The sequence below is a fragment of the Fusarium fujikuroi genome, chromosome FFUJ_chr01 (genome assembly GCF_900079805.1).
Source record: "Fusarium fujikuroi IMI 58289 draft genome, chromosome FFUJ_chr01".
Taxonomy (NCBI): Eukaryota; Fungi; Ascomycota; class Sordariomycetes; order Hypocreales; family Nectriaceae; genus Fusarium; species Fusarium fujikuroi.
Window position 1 is genome coordinate 666685 of NC_036622.1, and position 27876 is coordinate 694560.

Sequence of the window (27876 nt, forward strand, 5' to 3'; positions counted from 1 at the left end):
CTGTCATGGTTTATGTCTAACTGAGTGAGATTTGTCTTGATAGGCTGTTTCACTGAATCTCATTATGGATCGGGGCGGTTTTGGCGAGAGCATATCAAGGGCAAAGCAGATATATAAACAAGGCACTTACTTGCCAATATAATCTCTGTGACGTAGCAACATGGACAATTATGATCACCACATCAACAATAATCGATGAACGAGAACGAGAGCGAAGAACGAGGAACGACTAGCGAGACGTATATGGACGGATGAAGGAGATGATCCTTGTGGACACCGGAACGTACGGATATTAATAGTGATGACAGGCTGCATGTTCTCGCCTCTCGCCTCTCGGAAGACAACTTGGCGCCGATAATTAAGCCTTTAAGGTCAGACAAGCTTTTTTTAACGTGTATCAGATCAGCCCTAGAAAAAGGGGTAGACTCAGTTCGGGGTCTGTCGTTCGATGTGATGCTACAATGCATCTGATCCTGACTCTTGTACCACGGTCAAAATAACACGAAGCTACACGGAATCCATGCTCGCCTAAAATCCATATGGGTTCCATTAAATAGTGATGAGCCTTATGTCTCTATCTTGGAGAATAGCATGTTGGTGATGAGATCATAGTCCTCTTAGTCGTGCCATATCAGATCATACCAAGCTCCCAGTCTCCATATACCGAGGTTTCCAAACTCCAAACTCCATTTCTTTGCCTCTGACTCCGATCAGAGGAAGTGAAGCTCCGGCCCCAGAAACTCCGCTCATTCCGGATTTCGGACACGGAAAGCGTAGAGAATCTCGGGGTGGTAATCTAGACCGAACCGCCGGGGTTTTTATCTCAAACGGAGAAGATTCGACAACGACCTAAATTGGGAATCATGATGGCATCTTCTTGACGTCAAAGAAACAAGCTTTTTTTTTCTGCAACGTCTTCTCCACGAAAATTGTAATTTTCTTCTCTTGTTTTAACCAATTACTTACGCCATGTTGGGTTCAGTGTAACCCATCTCTGTGTTGATCGCGTGCATATTCTCACTTGGCAACACGTCACGCTGGGAGATATGTGCCGCTGTAGTCACTCGACGGCCAAGATTGGTGTTTGGATACAATAAGCTTTGGGAGGGTTTAGTTAATATACTGGGAGTAAGATACAGTTGTGTTGGTTAAGCTTATTGCACTTGCGCTGTACCCGCATGGGGATGGCTGAGGTGAGCTTATGATGTCTCAGCCACTGCAAACGCGTTGTGTCTGTGAGATTATTGCAAGGCTTGGAGTATTGATACTGAGATGATTCAAGATTTGGTTGAATTAGATGTTATAAAGTCCGACGGCATCCGCGGAGGCTTTGGACTTGGAGGATAGATAGTATCCACAGATTTGGGAGACAGGGGGTGTTCTTGATCAGACGTTTATTTTAACTGTGAGAGCAGGGATATTCTGCTGCATGTGAAGTCTTGAGACGGCCATAGAATAATAGAACAGTACTACATTAGATAGACATGTCCCCCAAATGGTCAAGCGCCGGGTGTGGTTAGAGTAGCATCGGTATTTCTGTTCCTATTCTCCGATGGCAGTGACATACAATACAATGCAATGCAATCATTCAATATTTGGCTGTGTCTTGTGTCTTGTGCTTTATTCCCTGTTTGGTACCACCCCCAATAACTTTCCTTGTTCGTGCAACTTACTCACCTTGTCTACGCCTGCTTGGCCTGCAGATTTGTTTCTTTTATTATCTGCCTACTTACTTATATCTAGGACACTACTTTATCTTGTTTCTGTCACTTTATCCTTAAATCCTTCAGCCCTTATTCCTTCCCTTTTCTGGATAGATCTTGATGGGCAGTCTATATCACCCTCTTTTATAGACACAGTATTTATTCGTCTTTTCTATACATAATTCGGTTTACTTTCTTCTTCATTCTGTTACTTTTGTTCATTGCAATCATGGTTGTAGCTTCAAAGAATGTGGTCGAACCAGTGTGTAAGTCACCATCACGCTCTAAGCTACATCTCACTGACAACTCCAAGTCATCGTCCTCGCCTTCACTGTAGGATGTCTCATCAATAGACGACGAGACACTCAAATCACGTACAACGAATCTCTAGATGATGTTGAAGACCAACGATACGTTGACTCGCCGCCTCTGAAGCCCACTCTCTTCCAACACATCGAGCGTCCAGTTCGCAAAGCTCCAAACTTCTTCTTCGTTCTACTATCTCGCTTCTTCAATGCGTTTCCGTTCTTGATAGAGATTTGGTACTGGAACTTGACATACTGGTACGTCTCTCATCACGCTGATTCATGCACGTACTGATGGTTGTAGGATCTATCAAGGCCTTCGAGCAGTATCAGCCCGAGCAATCGCAGGCAACGAACCAATCTTCACCCGCGCTCGAGACCACGCCATTCAAATCCTTACTCTAGAATCATTCTTCGGCCTCGATATCGAACAATACTTCCAGTCATACATAATGAACCAACAGCCGTGGCTCATGCCCATCCTCGCAAAGATATACTACTCCCACATCAGCATCGGCATCCTCTTCCTCATCTACATCTACACTTATCTCCCACCCCCGACCTTTCAACGAATTCGTCGTACAATCGCCGTCGATAACGCTATTGCTTTCGTCATCGTGACGCTCTGGCGATGCTCGCCTCCGCGATTGCTACCGCAGCAATATGGCTTCGTTGATGTTCTGCATAGTAAAGCTGGGGGTGCTAATGTCTGGAACAATAATCGGTTTCAATTAACTATCGCTGCGATGCCGAGTTTGCACTTTGGAACATCGCTCTTCTTTGCAGTTTGCATGTGTCGATTCTCTCCGCATCGTTTCATGCGCATCCTCGCTCCTCTATGGCCGACCGCTATGCTCATTACTATTGTCGCTACTGCGAACCACTTCCTCACGGATGCGTTTATCGGGGCTCTGGTTCCGTTGTTAGGATGGCGCATCAACCGTGTTGTTCTTGTTCTTAAGCCGATTCAGGATTATATCTTTGCACCGTTGATCAACAGGCTGGACCTGGTCGATTCTGATGTGCGAGTTGTTCCAAAGACTTTGTAATTACGATATAGAACAAAAGCATTTCTGCGGATATACAATTCATGAGAACTAAATGCTGAGTATATACATTACGAGGAGGGTTCTCACTTCTGGGTTCCTGGGGGTTTCTAGACACCAAGCAATGCAATGCAATGATAATTATAATGAGACCTCAACACAGCTCTCAAACCACAATTGTTGATTTTATATGTGCCGCCGCGTAAAACTGTACTCCTAAGTTATCTTGGTGTTACACCAGACGATAACCGTAGCCAAAAACGAATGAACACGATATCAACATAACGTAGCACAAATGACACGCACTTATATCAAGTATCTATCTATCTCATGGTCCGTGTAGACTTTCTACTCTATTCCTTCTTCGAAACCCTCACCACTACCTTTCCAAAATGCTGGCCGCTGCTCAAAAACTCCAACGCCTTATTCGCCTCCTCAAACCCAAACACCTTGCTCACAACAGGGTGAATAGAATGCTTCTCATAAAACGCCACCATCTCCTCAAACCGATCCTTCGGCCCGTTCAGAATCCCCTTGAGCGTCACATTCCTCCTCAGAGCCAGCACATTCACGCCCACTTTGCCCCCAGTGTCCTGCTCCTCTTCCTTGCCGGAGAGATAACCCACGCAGTTGATCAGCCCGCCAAAGGCTACAGAGTCGAATGACTTGCGCAGTGTTCGCGCACCGCCTGTCTCGAAGATGATGTCCGCGCCGTGGTTCTCCGTCGCCTTCATGACGGGCTCTTGCCACTCCCAGTGCGTGCGATAGTTAATGCCCGTGTCTGCGCCGAGATCCTTCTTTGCGCGCTCGAGCTTATCGTCGGATGAAGAAGTGATGATGACGTTCAGACCAGCTGCTTTGGCGATTTGCAGCCCCGCAATCGCTACACCACCCGTGCCCTGCAGAAGAACAGTTTCCTTCTTCTTACCGCCATCAGCAGGTTGGCCGAGTGGTCGCATGCCGTTGATGCACATCCAGGCGGTCACAGCTGCGATGGGGAGACACGCTGCTTCTTCGTCGGAGAGATAGTCGGGCACGGGGACAAGAGCGTCGGCTGAGAAGCAGCGATATTCTGTTAGGACGCCGGGAAGAGGGAGACCGAGACCGGAGGCCATGTCTTTCTCAGTGACTTGACCTGTGAGATGGGTCTGGTTAAAGATGGACATGACGCGAGCGCCGACTTTGAGTTTTGGCGATGAGCTCTGGATGACGGTGCCGCACATGTCGGAGCAAGGCACGAGAGCGTCTGTGTCTTGGATGGAGGCATGGTGGTTGTAATCACCATTGATGACTTCCAACAGTCAGTATCACCCCCTTTTTCCACGTCAGGGACAACTTACCTTCAGTATCGCGATAATTTAACCCAACAGCAAGAACCTTGACCAAAACCTCACCCTCCTTCGGCTTGGGAACTTCGCCCTCCCCAAAAGCAAGCTTATCAAGGCCATCCTGACCCGTGGTCCACTGTCTGTTCTTCTCAGGCGCCGGCATATTTTCGTCCTTTGATTTTCCAAACGGTAGGTATGAAGAGATGAAGCTCGCCATGATGAGAGAAAAAGAGAGAAAGAGAAGATATAAATCCGGTGAACAGACGACGTCAATTATCAGTCAATGATTCTCTTACAAAGTGGAGATGACGTCGCTTTTGGTGGATGAGGTTTCAAAGTGGTCGCCCTATCAGAGCAAAGGACTAGATCGTTTCAGGTATCAACGCCCGTGATATGGAAATGTCTTAATAATCAAGTCTTGTTGATGTTCGGCGAAACGTTATGAGTTGCATCCTACGAGTTGAACTCTTTCGATACGGCTTGAGTAAGAGTTCAAGATGAGCAGATACTCGAGTATGACGGTACAAAGATGTGGGTCTTGATGATGCGTTGTTGATCAGTAACACTCGACATGCGCGGTTAAGACATTGATTGGGTGGTATACATACAATACAATACAGACATGCAGCAAATCATCTATTCAAACAACACCCAAAGCACAACACTTCACTTCACTACTTGATTAGTACACTTTGTTCGCAAGGCATATCTCATCTCTCTTTGGCTCTCTCTGCTCGTTCTCTTGTTCGTGTTTACAACTTCCTCCAAAACATCTCCAGTCAACGATAGCCAAATAGCCCACACGCGTCCCATGCCAACACCCCATCTCTAACTCTCCTTGAGTCACCGCGACCAGGCAGATCAAGAATTAATCAGATGAGATCAGAATAATACCACTCCCGTCCAATCCGTACATAAATAAGAATAGATAAAAATAAAGGATAAACAGAAACTGTAACTGTAACAGAACCATGAACCAAGGCAATTCAACTGTAATGCAGATAACCAGATATTGTAACTTTTTTCTTTTCCTTCCAACGGGGCCGGGCCTTCGACTCAAAAATCACCCATGTTCGCACTCGTCCATCGGCCCCTTTCAGTGCCCCTTTGTCCAAAAGCCGGACTCGGGCGTCTCCAAATGTGTCGTCTTCATCGTCGCGGTCATGCCAGGAACAGCGCCTAGACAGAAATTATTTGATTTGGTGGGTATAGTAGTAGGTTGTAAGTCGCCGAGGCAACCCCTCCCATTTGCTGACGCTGAACAGCCTGATGAGGAGAAGCCGGTATAGCTGTCTAGACGTAACGTCGTAAAAGCGTCATAATCGTCAAGTGGTGGTGGTGATAGTGGTCGTAGGTCTTGTCGGGGGTACGTACATCCGGAGGGTACTCCAGGTTATGCGTGCATGCGTGCTGCCAAGTGCTTCTGTCTGTAGTCTGTGACCTTGTACATCTTTGGTTGCCCAGTTGTGTCGAAAACATTTGTGTATCCAGATATCCTATCCCATGCTCTCTCTCATCGGTAACTGTCATCATGTCGGCCACACGCACACTTCCTTAGGCCACTGTCGTCCCCCACAATCTTCAAAAGTCATAAAACCGTTCCCACGTAAACTATATGCAATGGGGTTCAACAAGACAAGTGAAATTCCTGCCATCACTTCCCCAGGTATGTCGGTATTACAAGTCATAAAAGCAAATGCGATGCAAAATTTCAATGCGTCGTGGTCATTGTCGTCAATCCGTAATGATACGCGCAGTTGTAGTCGGCGCCTGACATACAGGTCGTCGAAGCCTAACCCATCAAGGGGTGGCCAAAGAATCACACTCAGTGATATCGCGAAGCGTTGGTTGAGCTTGAACCGACGCGTGCTCCGTTGTCGGACGAGTCTATCGTGAATTAGCCAGTGTTCAATCGTTCCATGTCTCGGTTGACATACCACCACTACCGCGCGTGGCGTGGCCGTTAGCACGTCGCCCAGCAAATCCGGCATTGGTCTCCCACTCAGGTCCGCGAGGCTGTCGCTCAGGTGCTCCCTTAGAGCTGTTACCGGGGCGCTGGCTGCCAATAGCGCCAGGAGTGCTTCGCGCCTGGTTCTGCATGGAGGCAGAGTCATAGCCCAAGTTCAGGCTGTTGAGGCTGCTTAGAAGAGCAGAGTCATTCTTGGGTCCAGGTGTCCCAGAGTTGCCAGGGTGGCCAGAAGGTGACATGGCACCTCCCATGTAGTCACCGAAGCGAGCAGCAGTCGAGCTACCACCCATGTTGTTCATTCCCGAAGGAGCGAGGTAGCTGGAGGAAGCCTGCGAAGGGCTCGGGGTGAAGGATCGCAGATCAGCAAAGCTCTTGGCGGCTCGAAGGTTGTTGGGAATGCCGTTGCCTTCAGGGCTTCCGGGAAGCTCGATAGTGGGACCCTGTCGACCCATCATGTGGGAGTAATTGCTGCTGGCAGCTCGTGTCTCACGGTCAGCGGCAAAGTCAAATGTAGCAGCACGGCTGAGGCCACGCTTATGCATGTCCAGGTTGGTGCCTGGCTGACTGTGGATGTGGGCGGTGGGTGACGGCTGTTGTCGCTTCAGCACCGTAAGCTGGCGCGATTCGCCATCGCCCACAGACTGGTGCTCAAGGCCCATATTGTGTGCGAGAATGTGGATGGATCGTCGATGCTCAGGAGCGATACCAGCAGGGAAGACCAGAACCTCTCGGGAGTCGTCACGACGGAACATAACCAATTCGGTGTAGAACTCGAGAGTCTGGGGGTCGTTCAAATCAACATCGCCTGGCATGGTCAGTGCGGGAGATTGAACACGAGATGCCTCGAGCATGCCGAGGTGCGATGGGCCCCTGGCTTGAGACTGTGAAAGACTACCAAGTGACTGGATAGAGCTTTGCTGGTGAAGCATGGGGGCACGGTGCTGCTCCTCAAGCTGGCCTCGTCGTTCTCGCTTCTCGCGTTCAATCCTCTCCCTCTCAGCCTCAGGGAGCATCTTCTTGTACTCAACGCGTAATTTACGGCCATGGACATCCATGCCGTTCATCGCCTCAATCACCATGCGTGTATCCTCGGCAGACTGGAAATTCGCGAAAGCCAGACCTCTGAAGACGCCATTGTCGAAGTGGTAATTGAAAGCATATGGCTGAGGGAGGTGCATCTCAAGCATGATAGAAGCCAGAGTCTCTTTTCGAACGGCGAAAGGGATGTTCTTAATAACAATAGCTGTAGGGATAAGCTGGTCGGCGTCTGAGGTGTTTGATCGAAGATCAGTGGGGGAGCCGTGAGATCCGGGGTGCTCAACGCGGAGACCACCATTTGACATGGGGTTGTTGTTCATGCCTCCCTGGTAGGGCTGAAGACCTCCATGGTTACCATGAATACCAAGCGCGCTGTGATCGGTCCAGTTCTGTTTCTAATCAGACATAGTCATATAAACTTTCCATATTTACATACCTGGGGAAGAGCGGCTCGTCGGTTCACGTTTCGTTGCCGTCCAGGGCCATTCAAGGCACCGTTCACTGTAGCGACTCCGGTTGTGTTGTAGTTCCAAGCTTGGCCATTATCCAGCATGTAGCCCTGCATACCAGCCATGTTCTCCATACCACGCTGATTGTACCCACTTCCGATCCTGTCGGCAGGGTAAAGAGCAGATGAGCCTAGAGGAGCGTCAAAAGGGCGTTGGGACTGGCGAGGTAGTGAGAGGCCAGCGAAACCACCGGCTGTAGCATAGTTCTGTCTCGAGTTCGGGGAGCGATTGGTTGATGTACCATAGTCAAGGTAACCCATATCGTGCGGTTGCTGCGACATTGTGATGATGGGATCCAGCTTGGCAAATAGCTGCTGTTTTTACCCAGCAGTCGACTTCACCTGCTTTTCTTGAGGGTTTATATCAAGCTGACACGTACAGAATGTGCAGTGTGTCAGGAATGCAGACGCGAGGGGGTATCGGGGATGCGTAACAAGCAGTTAAAAATGCGGCATCAAATCGTTGGCTCGTGGGTCTCGGTCGTGAAAGCGGTGTAGCTAAGTAAAGTTGAGGGTACCAGGCGCAGAAGAAACCGTCTATAAAGTGCTCAAGAAGAGTCGGGTGAAACAAGGTTCGGGGGTTCCGCCTCAGGGTCAATGACCACAAAAGCTTGTTCCGTCAGGTGTAGCGAGATGCCTAAAACAAGATTGAGGCCTCGGGCAACAAATGCGCGAAGCTTAAAACGAAGGCACTGCGAGATCCTGGATGGCGATAAAGAGGCACAAATACAGCCAGCACAACGAAGGAGGCCGAATGAACCAAATTCCTATATTCGAAGATTTGGCAGAAAATGGCGGAGTAACGTCAAAGAGCGTTACTTAATGGTCGCAGTTCGATATTTCTGGGGGCCAAAGGTGATAGGCGGATGACCCTGGAAACCAGCGACGTCTCAAAAGTAGCTAATAAAAAGACTACGAATGAGCAAGAAATAGTCGCGCGAAAGGGGAAATTGGATTCGCGCGATAGCCTCGTCTTCTCGTTGGTGCAAAAAAGGTCGAATGGAGGTTTCGTAGACGTAAGGGCTGTTGGGTGTGGACGAACCAAATTGCGGGTGACGGAGGAGGAGTAATCAAGGGAGGGAGACGAGACGAGAGGGGGAAGAAGGAAGAGAAGAAGAGGGCGACTAAAAATCGGGGGAGGAGAGGGGAAGGAGGAGGACGATAAATGATGAGGTTTAAGAGAGAGAGAGAGAGGTCAGGTAGAAAAGGGGACGGGGAGGAAAAAAGATGGAACAAGTCCCAGTTAGCAAAATGTCCGGGACGTTCTCAGAGATGGATGGATGATCTGGAACGGGAAAACGGCGGACGGGAGACGGGAGACGGGGGTGTTGTAACCACAGAAAGAGAGAGGATTGATTGATTGATTGAGAAGGGGATTAATTAAGTGTCGGGTGGATGTGGTTGGGGAGGTGACAGCGGACGGCGAATAGTTTCCCGTGCAAGTTTCCCTTCCCTTCAGGTTCCTTTAACTTTAGGTTCCTCTCAGGTTCTGTCCTGACTCTTTACTAGTTACCAGTCACAGCAGCGCCAGCACCCGTGGAGGGGCCCTGATTTTTTTCTCTCTTTGCCCTCCTGGGGATCCATGGATCCATGACTGACCTCCAATGTGAACGAATGAGGTGGGATGGGGCGGCGTCGTTAGGACAGTGCATACACTGTGACGAGCCACCTGAGAAGAACAGCAACACCCCCAAGCCCAAGGCGCAAATTGGTGGGGTTCTCAGCGCAGTTCAATTATTCTCCAGCTGTCAGAAGTCCACTGTGGAACCCTAGCATGTCCATCCCCTGAGATGCTCGTCAAGGGGGTTGTTCTGGGACCCCATGCCATGAGGTGGCCCTTGAGATTTACCATTCCATTGTTCAAGATCCATCCAATCCATTCATTCATTGTTGGGTATCATTCATTCAACGACTCGCTCGAACTTATTTAGTATCTAATTCGCTAGCAATACCGGTTAACTTGACCGTTAATGAAAGCCTTGCTCTTTTTAAACAGTACCGTGTCTAATATTAGCCTTTCTTTTTTCCCCCTACTACACTTACTCTAAGTTAGATCGAAATGCACTTCTAAATTCTTAGCTCATGGTGGGGGCTTTGTGAAAAAAAAAAATTAAGTGATGAGCCCGGGACGAGGGGAGGCTGGCCGGCTTTCGTCAAGCCACCACTTTAACAACCTAGGTTGGCATTGATTGAGAAAGACAGTCAGCCTCTTGGAAGGCTGAGAGTACAAGAGGCTGACGGTATTGGATGTTCGATGCTGATGCTTTTGTGGAAAGGCTGCAGAATGACACCTCGTGATGGTTGTAGAGAAGCAAATCAGATGCTCTATCCCTAGAGGTCCAACTGTGGCAGATGTTCCAACAGTGCGAGCAAGTGGACGTCATCCCGACACCGGTATCTCTTAGCTCAGGGTCAGTGGACCGCATGTTGTTGGACACGCCCAATTGTGATGGGAGTTTTGCTTTGTGTCTGTGGACATCGACAAGAGACGTATCCGTACATATATGGATTGGATGTTTATTATGTCTAGCAGAAAATGTTGGAGCGACTTTTATGTTGTGCATACCGCTATGCATTCAGATCTGGTATTACGTGCATCGCCAGGTAACACCAGCTAATTCTTTAGAGGTATACTACTGCACGTATAGGTTACAGCTCAAGCCTGCATGTCGCATTATTTTACCAGTTCAGTTGGGTAGCAAGCAAATGACTCTTAGTCGAGACCTGACTCGATGTGATGCATGAACCTGCAAGTGACTCAGTTGGGGTCACAGTTCAGCATAGAATAGGATACCTAGGATATAATGTACGGATAAAGTAGGCTATGAAGCACAACCTCTGATCCTTTCAGCTCGTTGGGTAGCACTGTTCCAATACTTTCATTACCCAAGGGAAATAGGGGATGCAATGGATGGTTTGAGAAAAGAGTCGAGATGAGATTGTCATTGTCAGTGAGGCATCCAACTGTAACACTCACAGAGACGAGACAGTCACAGTCCCGCAGATCGATAGTCATTACCGGCGGAAAATCTTGGCTGGTAATCGTATCTAACTGGCGTCTCATCTTGTAATGATTCTGCTCCATCCTCCATCTCGCATCGTATCTTTAGCTCCCCTTTATGACACACCCGGTCGGCTTGCTCAGTAAAGCTCCCCGGATGATGCTAACGTTAGCTACCTAGCTCATGCAGCGTAATCACCTCCCTCACACAGTCAAGCACTCTCCATCACACAAGACAAGACAAAAGAGACGACGACGAGGTGACATGGCATGTCTCTCTCACTCCCTCTCTCGACTTGCACCGTGGTTCCAGGGGTTGCCAAGGGAGATTTGAGATGCCTCAATTAGACTGGCATGTTCATGCGGAAATTCGACTACTCTATTCTAGGTTTTTCTTCATCGTCAAAGCCACGTGCAATGATGCTGCTGCGGCTCTTTTCTTGACCCTGTCTGTCTGCAGCTTGCTGCCCTGCTTTTTTCATTAGTACGCGCTATCGTCTACCGCTTGTTTGTTGACAGACACTTTGGCCATCAAATGTCCATAACTTTTTACCTTTTATCCGAGCGTATGCATAACAGCACCTGATTTATCTCTACTGCAGACCAAACTGCTTGTTTTGACTTTCACATTAACTTAGTACCTTAGCAGGACTCTCTATCTCTTCGTCTATGGCGGTACATACATGCGAGCGGCCCGTCGGACGGGAAGCCAATCAAGTGGTGGAGTACAAAAAGCATGTAAGGCTTTCTAATGAATAATAAACTTTTCGTCAAAAACAAGAAGAGGAAAAAGAAAACATGCATCACCTGGGGGACACCAATCCTCACAAATTCCCATTTTATACACGTCATTGCGCCGCAAGACACAAGACACAAGCCCATTCTTTTCACGATGAACAAACTGAAAAGAGGTGATAATATTTCCTGAACCCCCTTTTACTTCTACAGTGCTTCTTCCTTTTTTCCAAAACTCTGCCCCTCTTTGTTCGTTCCCAATGCCCATGACGAAGCCAGGGTCATCCTAACCCGCCCACCTGGGCCGGTATCAGGGGCCCAGCCTGATCTCAGGGGACTCCCCAGTCTTTGGGTCGTCGTTCGTGTCCCATGTCCGTAAGCCCTGGTACGGTACAGGAGAGACGAGCGAGGAGACCCGGGTCCCTGGAAATTGAGCGTTGATTAGCTGGAGGGGCTGAGTCTCTTACGAAGAGTAAGAGGACGAGCTTGTTCTCAGACCTTTTTCAAGTTGAGTTTGCCTTCTGTATTGGTCTGTCGTATCGTTTATATCGAACTTGGGTGGATCACACTTCAAATGAAGCTCGTGTATGTCGCAGACCTCCCTCATCTTCTAGCAACGACTGGTCAACAAAGCATGTCACTACAGACGGTATTCATTGCTTGGCCCCTAATCTCCTTTCTCTCTTGCTCGCCTGTCAAATTCGAGAAGCCTCACTAGCGCATCCTATTTCGCCTCGCCGCTGTCCCCTACACAAAAAAAACAGAGGGGTCTTTTCTTCTCAAGGCATCCCAGCTTAGCCTCATCTCGCCGTCGCTCGGTTGTCCATTCCCCTGGAGATGGCGGCTCATAGATCACGCGGCCGACAGTCGACACCCCTGAACTCTCTTTTTTTAAGATGAACGAACCCTCGTGAAAATGCTCTAGAAGCTCCGGCAGACGGATCTTCTCCCCGGGTCTGTTCTCTGTTGGTCTGTCCGCGTAAACACGCGGCGGCATCCTTTGTGAACCGATCTAAGCATATATGATATCCATGTGGCATAAGATGTGCAATATTCTTGTAGATGAAGCTTGATTCTTGTCTACCCTGTTTTGAAGTCATGATTTTGGCTGTCCAACCTTTTTGTTGCCCACCACTTTGCAAGAGCACGTGTCTCGTTGAAACATGATGCACAAGAGTAAATACGGTCATGAGACGTCTTTGGCTACACCCACAGATTGCAAGTTGGCCCAGTTACGAGGTTGTGATGTCTCACGCCCCGAGACCTCCAGCAGGTTCAGGATTGATTGATGTCTTGATCCCATGTTTACAGTCACCAACCAGAAGTGAATGTTTCATCATTCAAGCCGAGTGGGGGATCGGCGTCAGCCGCTACAACGCCCCATTTCCCTTTTCGCCATGAGATGAGCCTCACGGCTTTCTTCCATGATATCGCCACAATGACACTTGCCACTGCCTCATCCAAAACCAGAGGAGAGGACGACTAAGTCTTAGTGAATGGGAGAGGAGGCAAGGTCAGGCACCAACGCGACACAGGATCTGACGCTAGATCTACAGTACCGTGGAAATCATTCCCAAAGTGCCATTCTATCGGCATCCAATATGCAGGCCTCCGCCCTCGCCTCTTGCCCGCAGCTATGGCTGCAGCTGCAGCATGCAGCTCGACTCGCCTACTCTCCGCTGACCACTCACACTCAGCTCTCAACTCGCCTCTTTTCGCTGATACTACGGAGCTATTCCCGGATCTCATTGAAGCGACGTTGCCAAGGGTAAGCAAGAAAACTTAGGACCTCTATCTTAAATGACAAAAAGGCTTAGGGTAAATCCAGGTAAACATAGTAGAGACTTCGTATGATAGCTATTTTTGGCATCTGACCCGAGCATCTGAAGCTTTCTTGCTTCCTAAATCTACATGTCGCCCATCAATTGCTTTGACTTCAACTTCACCATCCATCCATCTTTCTTTCTTTCTTTAATCATTCGAAGCTTCGCATCGTAAATTGATCACATGTGTGGTTGGAAGCTTTAGATAAGACACTAGCGGTTCAAGGTGTGATGCTTGAATTGTTTATATAAGTTACCTACCATTTCCACGCGGTTGTCCTCATTCTCACTCTCGCCTAATGACCTTATTCATGTAATGAGGCTGAAATGGACATCGAAATACTTTTTACTTTAAACAAACCAAGAGATTGGTGATGCTTCAGCTACGAGCTAATCATTGGGTTCAACAATATTTTCAAGTGCTTGAACGCCTAGAGGATATAGGGAAACATATGGACGTATACTTTAGGGTACAATCAAAAGCTTTCTTGCTCCTTGAGGAATGCCTATAGCTGATTTCAGCTTTCTGAACACCAGCTGAGTCAACCACTAGTTTCAAGAACGTTGCCAATCGCCTCAACGCTTATGCCAGACTGCAGCTTTCTCCTAGCTGACCCCCAAGTGTCTCCAGAGGCAAGACCTATGCATGGATCGACGTGCCGACCATTTTGGAGCTCATCCCGAATCAGATCTCGTGGAGACTGGATACTGGGCCAAAAGCCAGCCTCAGGCGCTGAGGACATACCCAAGCCATACGGCAAGAAATATGTTATCCTTAGTTCATCCAAATTCCCGCAATGTGGGATAGAATGGCAATAGGTACTTGGGGATTACTGTCAGGGGTGATAGAATCAGATGACCGGTAACTCAGCTTTAAGATACAGTAATCAGATCATCTCCCACTGAACTTGCATTTTTTAAGTGAAATCAGCTTAAGAATCAACTGAGCCTTTACAGACTTCCCAATTGCCTTGTTCTTCGAGGTATCGAATGACCTCCAAGGCTACTGACGCCGTCTAGGGCCATTTATGATGTTCTGATACGATTTTATCGTCAAATCCTCCATTTCCAGCGAAACATAGATGTACAAAGAGTTCTGGGCTTGGGATTATGATGTGGAGAAAATTTTATTCTTCTTTCTTTCTCGGATTTCCTCCTTGATCCCTCCTCTTCTTCCTCCCTCCATCCCTAGTCTTCGGTCCTTCTTCGACAACCAACTGATGAAGAGGATGAGACTGGCATTTCTTGATACATATGTTGAATGGAGACACATCCCAGGATGGGGAACCTCGGAGAAATTATGCAATTTGCCAGAAGAACTGTTTATTGGAATTGGAAAATGCTCGCTGGGGCTTTACTTCAATATGTATTACACCATCTGTTCTTCAAAAGTCGCTGTGTGTTTAGACCCAATTAACACCGGTCCAACCACGAGAGTCTGAAACTTCAGATTCGAGACAGGAGACCGCTTCTGAATACAAGTTAATGTCTTGAATAAGTCAGGAGTCGGATCTTCATCCTTTCTCGAGGAGATTGGACCAACTCATCGGTAGGTATCTCCCGCTTTCCGGTGACAGACACTATTTAGCCATCGCAGTGGGATAGATAGTCATGTTTAGTACTGCTATCTGTAAAATATCATGAAAAATTCAATATATCCTTGTCGAGACTTCCCTGATTTATTTATTTCCTCTGGAGTGCAATATGGAGGTGTTCAAGTCTGCTCTCTACATTTCTCTCCATCGCCTCCCACTACACTCTTTGCTCCCATAACGTCGTTTACAGCCCGTGTGTGGACTAGAATCAGAAAATACCGGCCTTGACTTAAACATGCCTATTCATCGTAAACGCTTTGGATGTGACTGGGTGTTATTTTTAATTGATTCGCACTGTTCAAGAGACGCGACGTAGCACGCAGTTGCGAATTGTTTTTGGGACCAGCGTTTTGCTTTGAGTTTCGTTGTTAACATTATGTGTGAATTCACAGAACACGAGATAGGCCTTTCAGCAGGACACTCTCTGGCACATGTATACCCTCAATACTGCAGAGATATGTTTCCCCACAAAACAATCTTTGGCGTTTTCATGACATCCTTCACTGGCAAACCGAATTACAAAGAGTGACTGTTACATTAGATATAATCGAAAAACCATACTCCGTTGATGGAGTCCTCATCACAGGTATCCGACCGGCATGTCTCTTGTCCGATCTTTCCCCCACTGAATTTTGTCTTCCTCCATGCCCTGGCCTGCGCATGCCCATTTCGATTAAGACTGAAAATAGGTCAGTAATAACAAAAAACAACGACATGAGAGTTCCCTTACTTGACTTCTGGCTGGACCTACAATGTTCTTTTCGTGTGTGTGACTGCTAAAGAGACATATGGCTTGGTATCTCAAATGTCTGAAAGTTGCAATATAATCTTGAGATAACATAGCTCATGAGATGCAAGCAGAGGGCGCAGGACTACTTTGATGTATTCGTTTGTGTCATGAGACCCCATCTTCGGGGCTAGCCTTAGCTTTTCGGCACCCATATGCTGCTTTTTGCTTTTCTTGGACATCATGGAATGGAGGATGATAACCTCGGCCCTCGCCAAATCTCCGTCAGTTTCAGAGTTACAAGGAACCCGACTATACGAGGCCTGCTCCGTGTATGTAGGATTGTGAAAAACATAATCGTAGCCAACGTAATCTATCATAAGGTCCGCAAGAGTGTCGGAATGAGGGCAAAGAAAAATGTCTGATTCGAGGCACAACTTACGTGGCACATGTAAAGTGCTGAAACGCCGTTTCGCAAGACATGATGTTCTTTTTGCTGAGGCCTATAAATTGTTGCCAGAGGCTTGGTTCGTGACTCAATTCCTCGTCAGGAGAAAGCTCGGAATCGTGAAGGCTTTTGGATGGATGAAATTGTTGATAATGATAACAAAGGCCCGGCTTGCCAACGATGCAAACTCGTTTCAGGTTTGGCATAGAGGTGCGAATTTGCCAAATGATCTCATGCCACCATAAGTTAGTCCTCTCCTCCTCCCCACCAATCTTAGTCGTTGCAGGCAACTCGTGGCCATCAGTCCAGAGGTCCTGCTGCGTGGTCGGGTGGCCAACGTGTTTGGCTAGGATGGCGCAACCTTCGAGAAAAAGCTCCTCAAGATCCAAAGAGGTAATCCAGTCTACCTCACGTTGATAACTGAAGACAAAGCGCCCCAAAGCAAGGCTTCCGAGCTTGGGCATTCCGTTTCCGCCACCGATTCGACGAATATCAATGTTAGGGAACCAGCCCCAATATGACTCATAATGCAGCGAGAGGACCTGTAGATTGGCAGCGATGGTCGAGGAAAGCCAAGTAAAAGATAGCTGAGTAAATGCTTCCTGGCATTGATTTGGGACTGCAGTTGTATCTGTGAAGTATCTCATAGCCCATCCTTTGTGTTGCGCTATGTCAAGCCTTAAGGCCTTGATCCTGCTTAAGACGGCTTTGAATTCAGGCATAATCGAGAGTTCCGGATCATGGCAATCTCCTAGGTTGGAAATTATGAGAGTAGATAGAGTAATCGGAGGTGATAGATCACCTGGGCGTGGTATCTTGATTGTGGCACGGGAAAGTACCTCGGTGTTAGTTTTATTGAACGTTCCTGTCAAAATGCGAAAAACAGTCTTCATCACCCTCTTTCTGAATTCGTTTGAGCCCATATGATCATGTGTTTCGAGGTTGGCATCGAAACACAAATGGAGAGTTTGAAGATTTCGGAAACGGGCGAGAAGCGGTAACGCATCCCAAAAGACAGGAAGGGGCTCTAGATTCTTCTCTTCCACATAGTAAAATCCATTGTGTACTATGCTGGAAACATCACAGATGACTTTGCGGACATATCCAATCAACTCAGAATCAGCAAGTTGTATGAAACGTCGGGTGTTATTATTGTCTTTGGCTCGGGCGAGCAATCGTGTGCGGCGAAACAGCCATTGTGTGGCCAACGGCGAAAGTTTGTGGTCGACGAGTCGCAGATTCTTGATATCAGCCTGTGGTAGGAACGAAATGACATTGCCGACGGTCTCTGGTGGTAAGTGGTGAACCCCTGCCGCAGTGGCCATACTGAACATGTTATGACTCCTCGCTGCCTCGGATTATTGAAGAGTGAAAGAGGGTTTGATGATGTGTAGTGAAAAAGTTGGCAACCAGGATTCAAGAGAAAATATGAAATGTTTTTTTGATTAAGGTGGAAGGTGAAAACCATGCGGATGAAGGAAGGCCACCCTTCCTCCTCTCTTGAATGTGGAAAGCACGCACGCTCATGCTGAATGCTATTGCAGACTGAGAAGGGAAGCGACGAGGAACAATGGCATTTATTGCAATTCTAGGCCCTCATGATAGAAGCCAAGAGCTAAGTGCTCACGCCTTAGAGCATCCCGTCTGGGTTGTGATTCACTGCGGGCATAGGTAAAGTTTTGCGGAAACAGAAGATGCAGAAAGACTTGGCCATTGGCAAGTGTGGAAAGCTGCCAGCTAATATGCTAGGATTGAAGGGATTTATCCATACCACCATAAAGTAAATTTACCCGACTAATTTCATACTACGAAATCGACTTCCTGGTCTATTTAAAAACAATCTCAACTTATGAAGGTATTTCCAGGTGAGGGCGAGGTGGTTGTAAGTCAGGTAAATGCTCGGCTAATGGGAGCCAGAACAGCCACACTTCAGCCACAGTGGGACATGATCAACTCCAAACCGAGCCTGGGTTTCAACTGTTCAATATACAACGACATCTCATCAAGTGTCTAACAAGATGCCCTGACTTGTCAGAAACCGAAAAGATACCGCCTCTGTACCAGAAGCCATGTCACTACATGCTGTATCATATTTATGGCATTCAAAAATCTCCGGGTGAGACACAGCTGTGAATATGCGGCAACCCGTTCCAAGCATGACAGCAAACAAAGATGAGATGAGCCAAGTAAGTATCAACACAGCTCCTCCGCCAACACCTCTGGGAGCTTGAAAGAAGTCTTTCTTGAACATGCTACCTTTCCTTGATCTATATTTTCCCTTTTTGAGGACTTTGCAGCACCATAAACCCTGTTTTGGTGATACCTAACCAAGTGCCTCTTCTCACACAGCCTTTGCTGGCCCAGCCTGATGGCCGGGTTTATCTCGGGTCACTCAGCCAATGAGAAGCGCCTCTTCATCGGCAAGTGCAATGAGCAATTAAGCTTCCAGCAGCAAGAAGCCAGAAGCTACCTGAGGCATGTACCTCTGTGCCATCCAATCCCGCACCGCATCTCACGCAAGCTCGCCCTTGGCCAGAGCCTGCCTGAAGAAACAACATCAGCACCGCACCGCAGCCCGCTAAATTTCTGCCACTACGAACTCTCGATCCCGCGTTTTTCACATCAACAACATCAATCGCCATTTCGACCGATCGGCTACCGCGTTCGAACCCGTATTTATTCATCCCCAAATTTTTGATACTTTTATCTTACGATTTTTTTTACGCGATCATATCAACAATGCCTGGTGGAAAGGGAAAGTCTTCTGGCGGAAAGAGCTCCGGCGGCAAGACGAGCGCTGCTGAGGGCACCAAGAAGCAGCAGAGTCACTCTGCTCGTGCTGGTCTTCAGGTGAGTCTCAACTTGAGAGGTAGAAGAGGAGGATAGGCTTGCTTTGTCGACCGATTTGCGCACATGCCATGTCCCGCATCCCACATATTTCAAGTTTCACGATCCGTTCTCGACGCGTCGAACATCTCCGCACGACGAGAAAATCTTTTTAAATTGACAGCGCATCCTGCATTTGGCCCTCGCCACGCGTTTGAGCTGATGCGACGGTTCGGTAACTGGTCACTGATATTCTGGGGCGGCTGTCGACGTTGTTTGTATGAATGTTGGGCTGAAACGGGACATGACGGAATGCGCAAACAAAGACGGCTCGGGAAATATTTCTATCAAGGATTGCTGGTTTCATTTAAACTCGTACTAACATGGTATTTCACAGTTCCCTTGCGGTCGTGTCAAGCGTTTCCTCAAGCAGAACACCCAGCAGAAGATGCGTGTGGGAGCCAAGGCTGCCGTGTACGTTACAGCTGTTCTGGAGTACCTGACTGCCGAAGTCCTCGAGTTGGCAGGTGTAAGTTTATGAGTCATTGTTGTTGCCTGAAATTAAACGCTAACATTTCATCACAGAACGCTGCAAAGGATCTCAAGGTGAAGCGTATCACACCCCGCCACCTCCAGCTTGCCATTCGTGGTGACGAGGAGCTCGACACCCTGATCCGTGCGACAATCGCCTACGGTGGTGTCCTGCCACACATCAACCGCGCTCTGCTGCTCAAGGTCGAGCAGAAGAAGAAGGCCAAGGCACTTGAAGGCTAAAGACGTATCGTTTAAGGCTCTATTTGCTTTTATTCTTTGGGACTTGCGGTAAACCGGTATATGGGATGGTAATGCAGAAATGCTTGAATTCGAATTCGATGGGGGCGTCGCGTCGAGATATGAGCGGACGTCCGCACGACCACAGCTTGGATAGCTGAGGGCGCCTGCGCTTTCAATAAGCACATGACGAGCTCTCGGGTCTGCTCCAGAAGCCGATACCCGATGACGAGAGGGTTCACGTTATGACGAAATGCCCTGTGCTGTTTGAGTTGCGCGAGCTGTGTACAACAGTTGTGTTTTCACCTTGGTGTCTGGTCTGGTCTGGTATGAGATGCGACACGGAACCGCTGTGCTGATGGTCTGGATTAGGTAGACACGGAAATACGAGTTCCTGGTTAGTCATCGAACGTTCAATGGTAAAATGAGTGTGGTTTGTTATGACCTGTTTGTGTTAGGAATGTGGATTAATGAAGTTATCACGTCCGTTCAAATGATGTTTATCTATTATGGTCCGCTCACTCAAAACAGTTACCTATTGCATCCATGATCTTTGTTATGCTTTTCATCATCTCATATTCCCTGAATATCTGTTCCATGCCACCCAAAGGCAGGCAAGAAGACTTGGGACCTTTATCCTAAGTGATGAAAAGACTTAGGTAAGTTTAGTTTATCTGAGTCAAGCTTTAAACCAGTTTAGGCGCCCTTTACGATCATACATTTTATTTCCCTCCTGTGGCCAGTCTTTGCCGTCAAGAATTTCTCTTCTGTTCATCACCCCTCAGTATCTTCCTTGTTTCTTTTATCTCGACTTCGCCAGAGTTGATGCATACCAAGCATCAACATCCCTCCGGTATGCCGCAAATATCTCATCCTCATCCTCATCAATGTCTTCAGGACTTGTCATCTCCTGATCGAACTGCGGTAAAAGCTCACAAAGGGGCAGCTTACCTGTTTTTTCTTCTTCATCATCGCCATAGTATGTGGAGTGGAGCGTGCCTCCTGTGGCCTTCGGGGGTCTCTTCCTTAATGCTTCATAGCGCTCTGTGTGGCACTGGCCGGGAAAGTTGCAGTCTACTTCGCAATTTTGCTTCCTCTCAAGCATGCGCACCAGTCTTTCCACCGTAAGATGAGTGCGTGCTTCGACTTCGAATTTGTATCGCTTCGCTCGACGCTGTGCGCTATCCAAGCCGTCGAAGCTGCGCTTGATGCGGCTCTCCCACCTCTCAGGTCTCGCTTCATACTCTGAGCGAAAGCGCTTCCAGTCATTGTATTGATTCCAGAACTCGTAGTCGTAGTTAGAAAGCGTTATGGATGGACGTTTTGAGTATTTACGTCTTGTGGGAGACGTTTCAGCCTCTGTAGTAGATCTGCTATCTGTACTATGGTTGCGTGAGAGGGGAGACTTTTGATATGGTCTGGTAGGTCCGCCGTCTGAGCTTTTGCCTGACAAGTACTTGTAAGGGGGGCTACTTTTGTATGAAGGACACTTGATACAGCGGCTTGTGACGGAGATCCTGTAGTCCTGCCCGCAGTTGTGACATTGCCATATACATGGCTCGGGTGTTCCAGGAGGGGGGTCCTTGGGGGGAATGCAGTGGAGGGTAAACATTCTGATGGGTTGCTTATCCAAGATGTCCATTATTGTTTCAGTATCTGGATGCAATTTGTGCGGACTCGAAAGCATCGAAGTTTAGTGTGGACAACTTCTGGAGTACTATGTTGTTGAGTTGTAGTTAGTAAAATGCTTGAGATAATACCAACTCATCCGCAGCATGTCGCATTATATGGTCATATGAAGTTTGGTGATGAACATTATGCTTGATTGTTGATCATACAATGAACTTCCAAGGCATCAATGGATGTTCATACAATCGAGTTCAAACGGTGCGGAACATGTAGATCTCGACAAAACTGCCTGGGGGAGGATTAGCATTGTCTTTGTTCCGGTCTATGAGACCAGAGCGGTCGTGAAAGAGACCTAAGTGAACAGCGATCATTTATTAGATGCCTGAAAAATAAGCAATATAAGACATGAAGAGATAATTTGCTGTGCATATTGTGCTTTTATTTGTGTTTGATCTGTGGTGTCTTTGTCCCTGTGTCGACCATCAGGGCAACCTGCAGGCATGTCAATGCAACTCGACTCAACTAATCTTCTTTCTAAATACCGGTTTGAAGTATTACATTATTTCATGTGGTGCTTGAATGCTTCAGGTCTGGAACAAGTGTCTCCTCTGTGTCATTGCAACAGCCCAGGAGTCATGTCAAGATTAAGTTACTTGAATCATAATACATGGTAATCGATTAATTCATTACAGCTAAGTTGATTATCTCAATTCATGCCTTGAGTTATTTCAGAGTCAATAAGCGACGGTATGGACTTGTTTCACTCAAACAGCCAATGCTTCAGAGCTGAACCCTTGAATCCGTCACTGAGACTTGACACTCCGTATTATCTCAATCACACGGCTCACAATTGAAGCTATGTTAGTAACCAGTGTTTTCAGTGTATCTAAATAACGCTGAAATCTTGGGACAAGTTATGTATTACCGATTGTAAGCGATTACCTCGGGAGTTGTCCATAACATTAGATCTACTAAACTTTTATCTGTGATAAGGTATCCAGTACCTCGACGTCACCAGCTTGAATTACTTCAAGCCATTTTACCTAGTAGAATTATGGACCGATTAATAATTGATAACCACGAGGCTTTGGAGATGTCAATGCTATGGAAGCCCAACTAAAATCGGGAGTGTGGTTAAGCCAGCCAAAGAAATTCTCGGATGTTTATAGACCCCCGAGACCATGATAGACTGATCATCATGGCTCTGGCTTCTTGATGTGGCCAAACTATGGCGCCTCTATTCATCTGATACACCATCAAGGTGCCAGTATATCCACGACTTGATCTTTTCGTTTCTCTGGGATTCTCTTGGTCAACGACTTCTTCCATGCACAGTTGCTCTTCAGGCCGAGTGCCACTATATTGGGGTTCTGGTCACACCTCATGCAGATATTTGTACGATTTTTGAGGGATAAATTTATGGCATGATCACATATTGTGATCCCACTCTGTTTGCTACTAATACATGTAGACTGTTCTGGGGAAACGATGTTGTAGTAAATCTTTGTGGAGGCGAGACGTTACTTTCAAGGCCTTTTCTTATACATATGCGGTGTGTATAAGATAAACATCGATACCTCGTAAATATGAGTATCGTCTATGGATCAAAGGACAAACTTTCGTACTCAGGACTCGCAGTCGCTTTTGTATAAGCGAGCTCCATTGGCTTCAGAATTTATAAATCAAAGCAAGTGGAATAAGGACAGGAATCATGTTGAACTTAACTTTGGCACTTGAACTTACCTTCGTTCGTTCTCTCTCGGTCTAACTTGCTCTCTATAAACCCACTCCTCAAATTCACAGAAAGTTCTTCAAAGCTTCTATGATACGACACTCCGATCTCGGTACATAAGTGCCTCTTTGAGATAATGAAAAAAGTTTATTGCCCTCAGAAGCATTTAGTAGAGCAGCTATGGCTTTTATCACAACCTGGATGGTGCACATAGGCTGCTATCAAACTTCACGTTTGCGTTTTCGGTGCTGAAGCTCGAGAGTTCATAAACTTTCACGGACTCTTTGTTAACTCACTGGTTATGCTTTCTCGGTGTAAGTCCCTGACACTCACATTGCGTGACTACCTCAAAACTCACGACGCAAACTTCAAATTCACAACAACAAGTGTCTGGACACGTAGACCAAGGGTTTCTACCCTGGATTTGAGTTGAGGAGTCTAATATTTGTCTACATAAGGACGAGCTCCTCTCACTTGGAACATGATTCTTTCTTCTCCTCATGCATGTTTTGATGTCGTGTTTGTTATCGATTTTCTTCCCTTCTTTCATTCGTTTATCCATATCGTTCATTTATTTATACATTTATTTATCATGGTATGCCGCTTACTCTGCATACAGTACGCATGCTACGACTTTAATGTATTCACCACACTTGTCATATGATATAACAGTCATCGGCCTAGGCACATGTGCATATGCCATTTTCTCTTTGAGAGGATGGGGACGCATCGTGTTTTTTCGGGCAAGCCTTTCTGCTTCGGGCGCCTTATATCGACAGGGCGGGTTGGCGTAGCCACGCTAGCAAACGACGAATCGTACGGTACCGGACACCGTCAATTAATCATCCTCCCTATTATCAGTCCACTTGCCAGGTTCCATATTCGAGTCTCCTTGGTTCTATGCGGGATCATGGTTTCATGATATGGGGCCACCGGAAGTAAAAGAGACGCCGAGGGAGAGAAAATGAAAAAGAAAACGAAAAGAGAGAAAACCAGAAAAACATAATAAAACACAATAACAAAGCGTCAAGCCAATCCTTTATTGTTCTGTCAGGGGCATTGCTCTTGGCACAAACAAAAGTCACGCAGCTCAAGTCAACAACTCGGGATGACCTAGCCAAAAACTCATGAGTGGCGGCAGGTATCTACTCGAGGGGCAGAAGGCTTTTCATCATGCCATGGGAGAGTTGAATGTTCTTCATGTGTCTTCCATGAGGTGATGGAAGCCTTCAAGAGATGATGACGGCTGAGAGTCAACGTACCAGGCACTGCTTGCTCCATTGCCAGGACTAATACTTCGACTCTTGTGGAGACTGATAGTGAAATCAATGCCATATGCCAGCTGCTGGAGTTACGCTTCTTCGATGCTCAAAACTGCGAGAGAAAAGGACCGGTCGGCCATCGTATGATGGCATTCTGCCATTTTAATATGTCAGACGTCTTCGGGTTCTCCCCTAGCGGTTTTGAGACCTTGCGGGAGAATTACAGCTGCTGAGCACTTGATAAATTGTCACCGCCGATACTCCGGCTACGACTAAAAAGATTGGCACGGGACACCATCAGGAGACTTAACTGAGTAGTGATCTGGCCTCCTTGAGGACTGGGTTGAATTAGGAGAGTCCTGTTGTTGTTTCGACGTCTACCAAAAAAAGATAAAACCACAATAGCCCCCCGGGGTACGAAAAAAGAAAACAAAACAAGTACGGAAACGATTTGGCGGCGCACCGGCGTCATCAGTTCTTATATTTCTTTGTGATACCCCCAGACTGGCCGTCACAGCCAGTGAAGTTATTGCACCACAGCTCTAAGGACCTGGGTCACTTTCAGAGAGTGTTCCGAGATCTGTGAGCTGTGAGTGAGTCCCCAACATTCTTGGTCATGAACATTTCATATGATCACTCATGTTGGATAAGGCAAGACCTGGTTCCGATGGGTTGTTGCGGTATGCTCTGCATCGCCGGTAGCATCAACTATGGTCTTTTTCCTTGAGCCGCTTCATGTTACCTTTGACGCTTGAGGAGAATCGTATAGCTCTCTAGGGGTCACCCAAAACAGAGAGCAGCGAGATCTGCCGTCCTGCGGACATTCCGGGTACCGCCCTAACATCTGTTCACACCTCAGATACCTCTCGCCGGGTAACTTGAAGTGGCTAGAGAAAGAAAACGCTGAATCAGTCTTGAGACAGAAAGAGAAAAAAAGAGGGAAAAAGAATGAAAAAAAAAAAAAAAAAGAAGAAGATGAAGAAAAGCTGCCAATTGACCTTATTCAGTATTCACTGGGCATGTCTTTTGGGGGATAGGGCCAGAAGACTCTGTCCTGACAGCGCATGGTATTTGATACACCTTACAGCGCCGTTTGCCATGGGAGTATTGTCGGCCGGTGAAAGCTGAGATGACATGATGATGACTATGATGGAGCTCGAGTTTTCCACCTCAGTCCCGACTGCAATTACTGATTGCAGCTTAAGATGGTGGCAGAAGTTGATGAGTTGCCGAGTACGATTTGCTTTGCATCAAAACGAAGGATCAGGAATGTAGGAACATTTTGGGAATACAAAGACTGTCTGTGCATGGTAAAGCATGTATCATGTATCACCATTGGCCAGACATAATAGTCTAGTAGTTGTAGTAGTTAGTTGGTGGATTTACTTTGCTTGGATGGCGAACGGCACCTGCGCCCTCGATCATCTTGCGTGTTCTGCAGCTTCATAACTTCAAACAAAAAACCTGCGGTTTGGGTAGTTTAGTAAATATACTGCAACCGTACATAAAAACAAGGGGAGCCACCGTGACATGATATGCGTGCCAGAATCAGTTGGTATTTGTTTGGGGTCCTCAGGGAGCAAGAATATATAACCTCAACTAGAAGACTTTAGGCAATTTAGCCTAAGTTTAGGGGACTCTTTACTGAGTTTATGGTATCCTCTTCTAAGTCTTTTCATCACTTAGGGTCAAGGTCCTAAGTTTTCTTGCCTCTCCCTGGGGATTCTGATGAGTAACGATGTCTAAGATACGAAGAACGGTTCAGGAGTGAGTAGATTCAAGCCTGTTCCTCATGAAGTCGTTACCAGGACCATGATCCATGCTACATTCACTTACAACTTCATGATAACAGCCACACACCCCTGAGCTGTGGCTGGAATATTGTGGCGCTCAACCTGACACATGCGAGACATTACGTAGCTGGATGGCCCAATGAGCTTGCAATCGCGTCGTGTCCTTTTTCAGCCAAAGCTCAGCTCAGTTTCAAGATTCATGATTCTCCCAAGCTCCCCTTGTCAATCCCTCGAGCCATCACCATCCAACCCTCGTCCCGAACGATCCTCAATTGTACCCGTACTCACCCGCCTTTGACAGGTTGTCGCTCGCTTCCCACTCGCTGCGCTTCTAGCAGCTACTTATCTCACAACTTCTTCAAATTCCTTATCTTAGCTTTGCGACAACTACCGCAATCATGCCTTTGAACGTTTTCCGAGTCGCCGGTACGTTTACGACAATGCAGAATCGACGGCTTCGTTGAGCTATTTGCTGACTTGTAGCACAGCGGATTTCTCGCATCTCGGATCCATTTTCATCTTGCTTCACAAGATGGTGCAGCTTAACGTTGGTCCTCCCTTGTCAGACGCTGCGGATCAGCAATGCTAATCGACTTCAGAGCTGCTCGGGTATCTCCTTCAAGTCGCAGACACTCTACATGCTTGTCTACATCACCCGCTATCTTGGTACGACCACCGTTAACAGACCCCAGAGGCGCATTCTAACATATTCCAGATCTCTTCAAAACCGATAGCATCTACAACTTCATCTTCAAGATCATGTTCCTTGGCTCCCAAGGTTACATCATCTACCTCATGACCAACGCCTACAAGCCTACCAACGATCCTAATGTCGACACCTTCCGAGTCCAGTACCTCCTCGCGGGAGCTGCTGTTCTCGCCATCGTCTTCCCCTATCACTACACCATCTCGGAAATTCTGTGGGCCTTCTCCATTTGGCTCGAGTCTGTGGCTATTCTCCCTCAACTCTTCATGCTTCAGCGCACCGGCGAGGCCGAGACCATCACCACCCACTATCTCTTCGCTCTCGGCAGCTACCGCGCTCTTTACATTCCCAACTGGATCTACCGATACTTCGCCGAGACTAACCACAAGGTCGACACCATCGCTATCGTTGCTGGTATCGTCCAGACGGTTCTGTACAGCGACTTCTTCTACATCTACTACACCAAGGTCATGAAGGGCAAGAAGTTCAAGCTCCCCGTCTAAACGATCAACAAGACACAAGATACCTAAACGAAAGAGAGCACCAGGCTCTCAAAACACGTCTTATACGTTTTGACACTGTAACGATGAAGTAGCCAATAGGCAAGACAAGACAAGACCATAGTTTTGGTCACGACAACTCCGGCTTCTGGAGATGCATGCACGGCGTTGGTTTGGGAGGTCAACAAAGGCGGTAATTACAATGGCGTCGCCGCTTGGCTTGGAGATTTTGGGGAAAATGGATTGTTGATTTCAGTGCTGTACCAAGTCAAAATAGAGTGTAGTCTATTTGTGTTGAATGCTGCTATTTCTGTCATTTGTAATGAGCTCAATGCACTCTACAATGAGGACACGAAGAGGCATATGAATAATTAAGCAGGGAAATACAACATGAGAAACCTCGGATGCTGGTTTATGCTTATTTGATTGTG

At 47.3% G+C, this 27876-nt stretch overlaps 7 protein-coding genes; 3 read left to right on the forward strand and 4 right to left on the reverse strand.

Moving 5' to 3' along the window:
* Positions 1–1932: 1932 nt before the first annotated feature.
* FFUJ_01853 (uncharacterized protein) lies at positions 1933–3057 on the forward strand (the record flags this gene model as incomplete). XM_023574106.1 has 3 exons in its annotated part: positions 1933–1969; positions 2017–2266; positions 2313–3057. 3 exons carry the CDS (start codon positions 1933–1935, stop codon positions 3055–3057), a joined length of 1032 nt encoding a protein of 343 aa, XP_023423750.1.
* Positions 3058–3407: 350 nt separating this feature from the next.
* On the reverse strand, positions 3408–4599 carry FFUJ_01852 (PIG3-like NADPH quinone oxidoreductase; the record flags this gene model as incomplete). XM_023574118.1 has 2 exons in its annotated part: positions 3408–4345; positions 4395–4599. 2 exons carry the CDS (start codon positions 4597–4599, stop codon positions 3408–3410), a joined length of 1143 nt encoding a protein of 380 aa, XP_023423751.1.
* Positions 4600–6207: 1608 nt separating this feature from the next.
* FFUJ_01851 (PIN4 FHA1 domain-interacting family protein) lies at positions 6208–8179 on the reverse strand (the record flags this gene model as incomplete). XM_023574129.1 has 3 exons in its annotated part: positions 6208–6269; positions 6320–7778; positions 7826–8179. 3 exons carry the CDS (start codon positions 8177–8179, stop codon positions 6208–6210), a joined length of 1875 nt encoding a protein of 624 aa, XP_023423752.1.
* Positions 8180–16216: 8037 nt separating this feature from the next.
* FFUJ_01850 (uncharacterized protein) lies at positions 16217–17551 on the reverse strand (the record flags this gene model as incomplete). Its single annotated transcript, XM_023574140.1, has 1 exon — positions 16217–17551. One exon carries the CDS (start codon positions 17549–17551, stop codon positions 16217–16219), a length of 1335 nt encoding a protein of 444 aa, XP_023423753.1.
* A 1414-nt stretch (positions 17552–18965) lies between these two features.
* On the forward strand, positions 18966–19826 carry FFUJ_01849 (probable histone H2A F/Z family member HTZ1; the record flags this gene model as incomplete). XM_023574151.1 has 3 exons in its annotated part: positions 18966–19076; positions 19450–19581; positions 19638–19826. 3 exons carry the CDS (start codon positions 18966–18968, stop codon positions 19824–19826), a joined length of 432 nt encoding a protein of 143 aa, XP_023423754.1.
* A 799-nt stretch (positions 19827–20625) lies between these two features.
* FFUJ_01848 (uncharacterized protein) lies at positions 20626–21465 on the reverse strand (the record flags this gene model as incomplete). The annotated part of the gene is made up of 1 exon (XM_023574162.1): positions 20626–21465. The coding sequence occupies one exon, from the start codon at positions 21463–21465 to the stop codon at positions 20626–20628; it is 840 nt and encodes a 279-aa protein (XP_023423755.1).
* Positions 21466–26637: 5172 nt separating this feature from the next.
* On the forward strand, positions 26638–27448 carry FFUJ_01847 (probable ERD2-ER lumen protein-retaining receptor; the record flags this gene model as incomplete). XM_023574173.1 has 4 exons in its annotated part: positions 26638–26665; positions 26728–26786; positions 26839–26905; positions 26955–27448. 4 exons carry the CDS (start codon positions 26638–26640, stop codon positions 27446–27448), a joined length of 648 nt encoding a protein of 215 aa, XP_023423756.1.
* Positions 27449–27876: the final 428 nt, after the last annotated feature.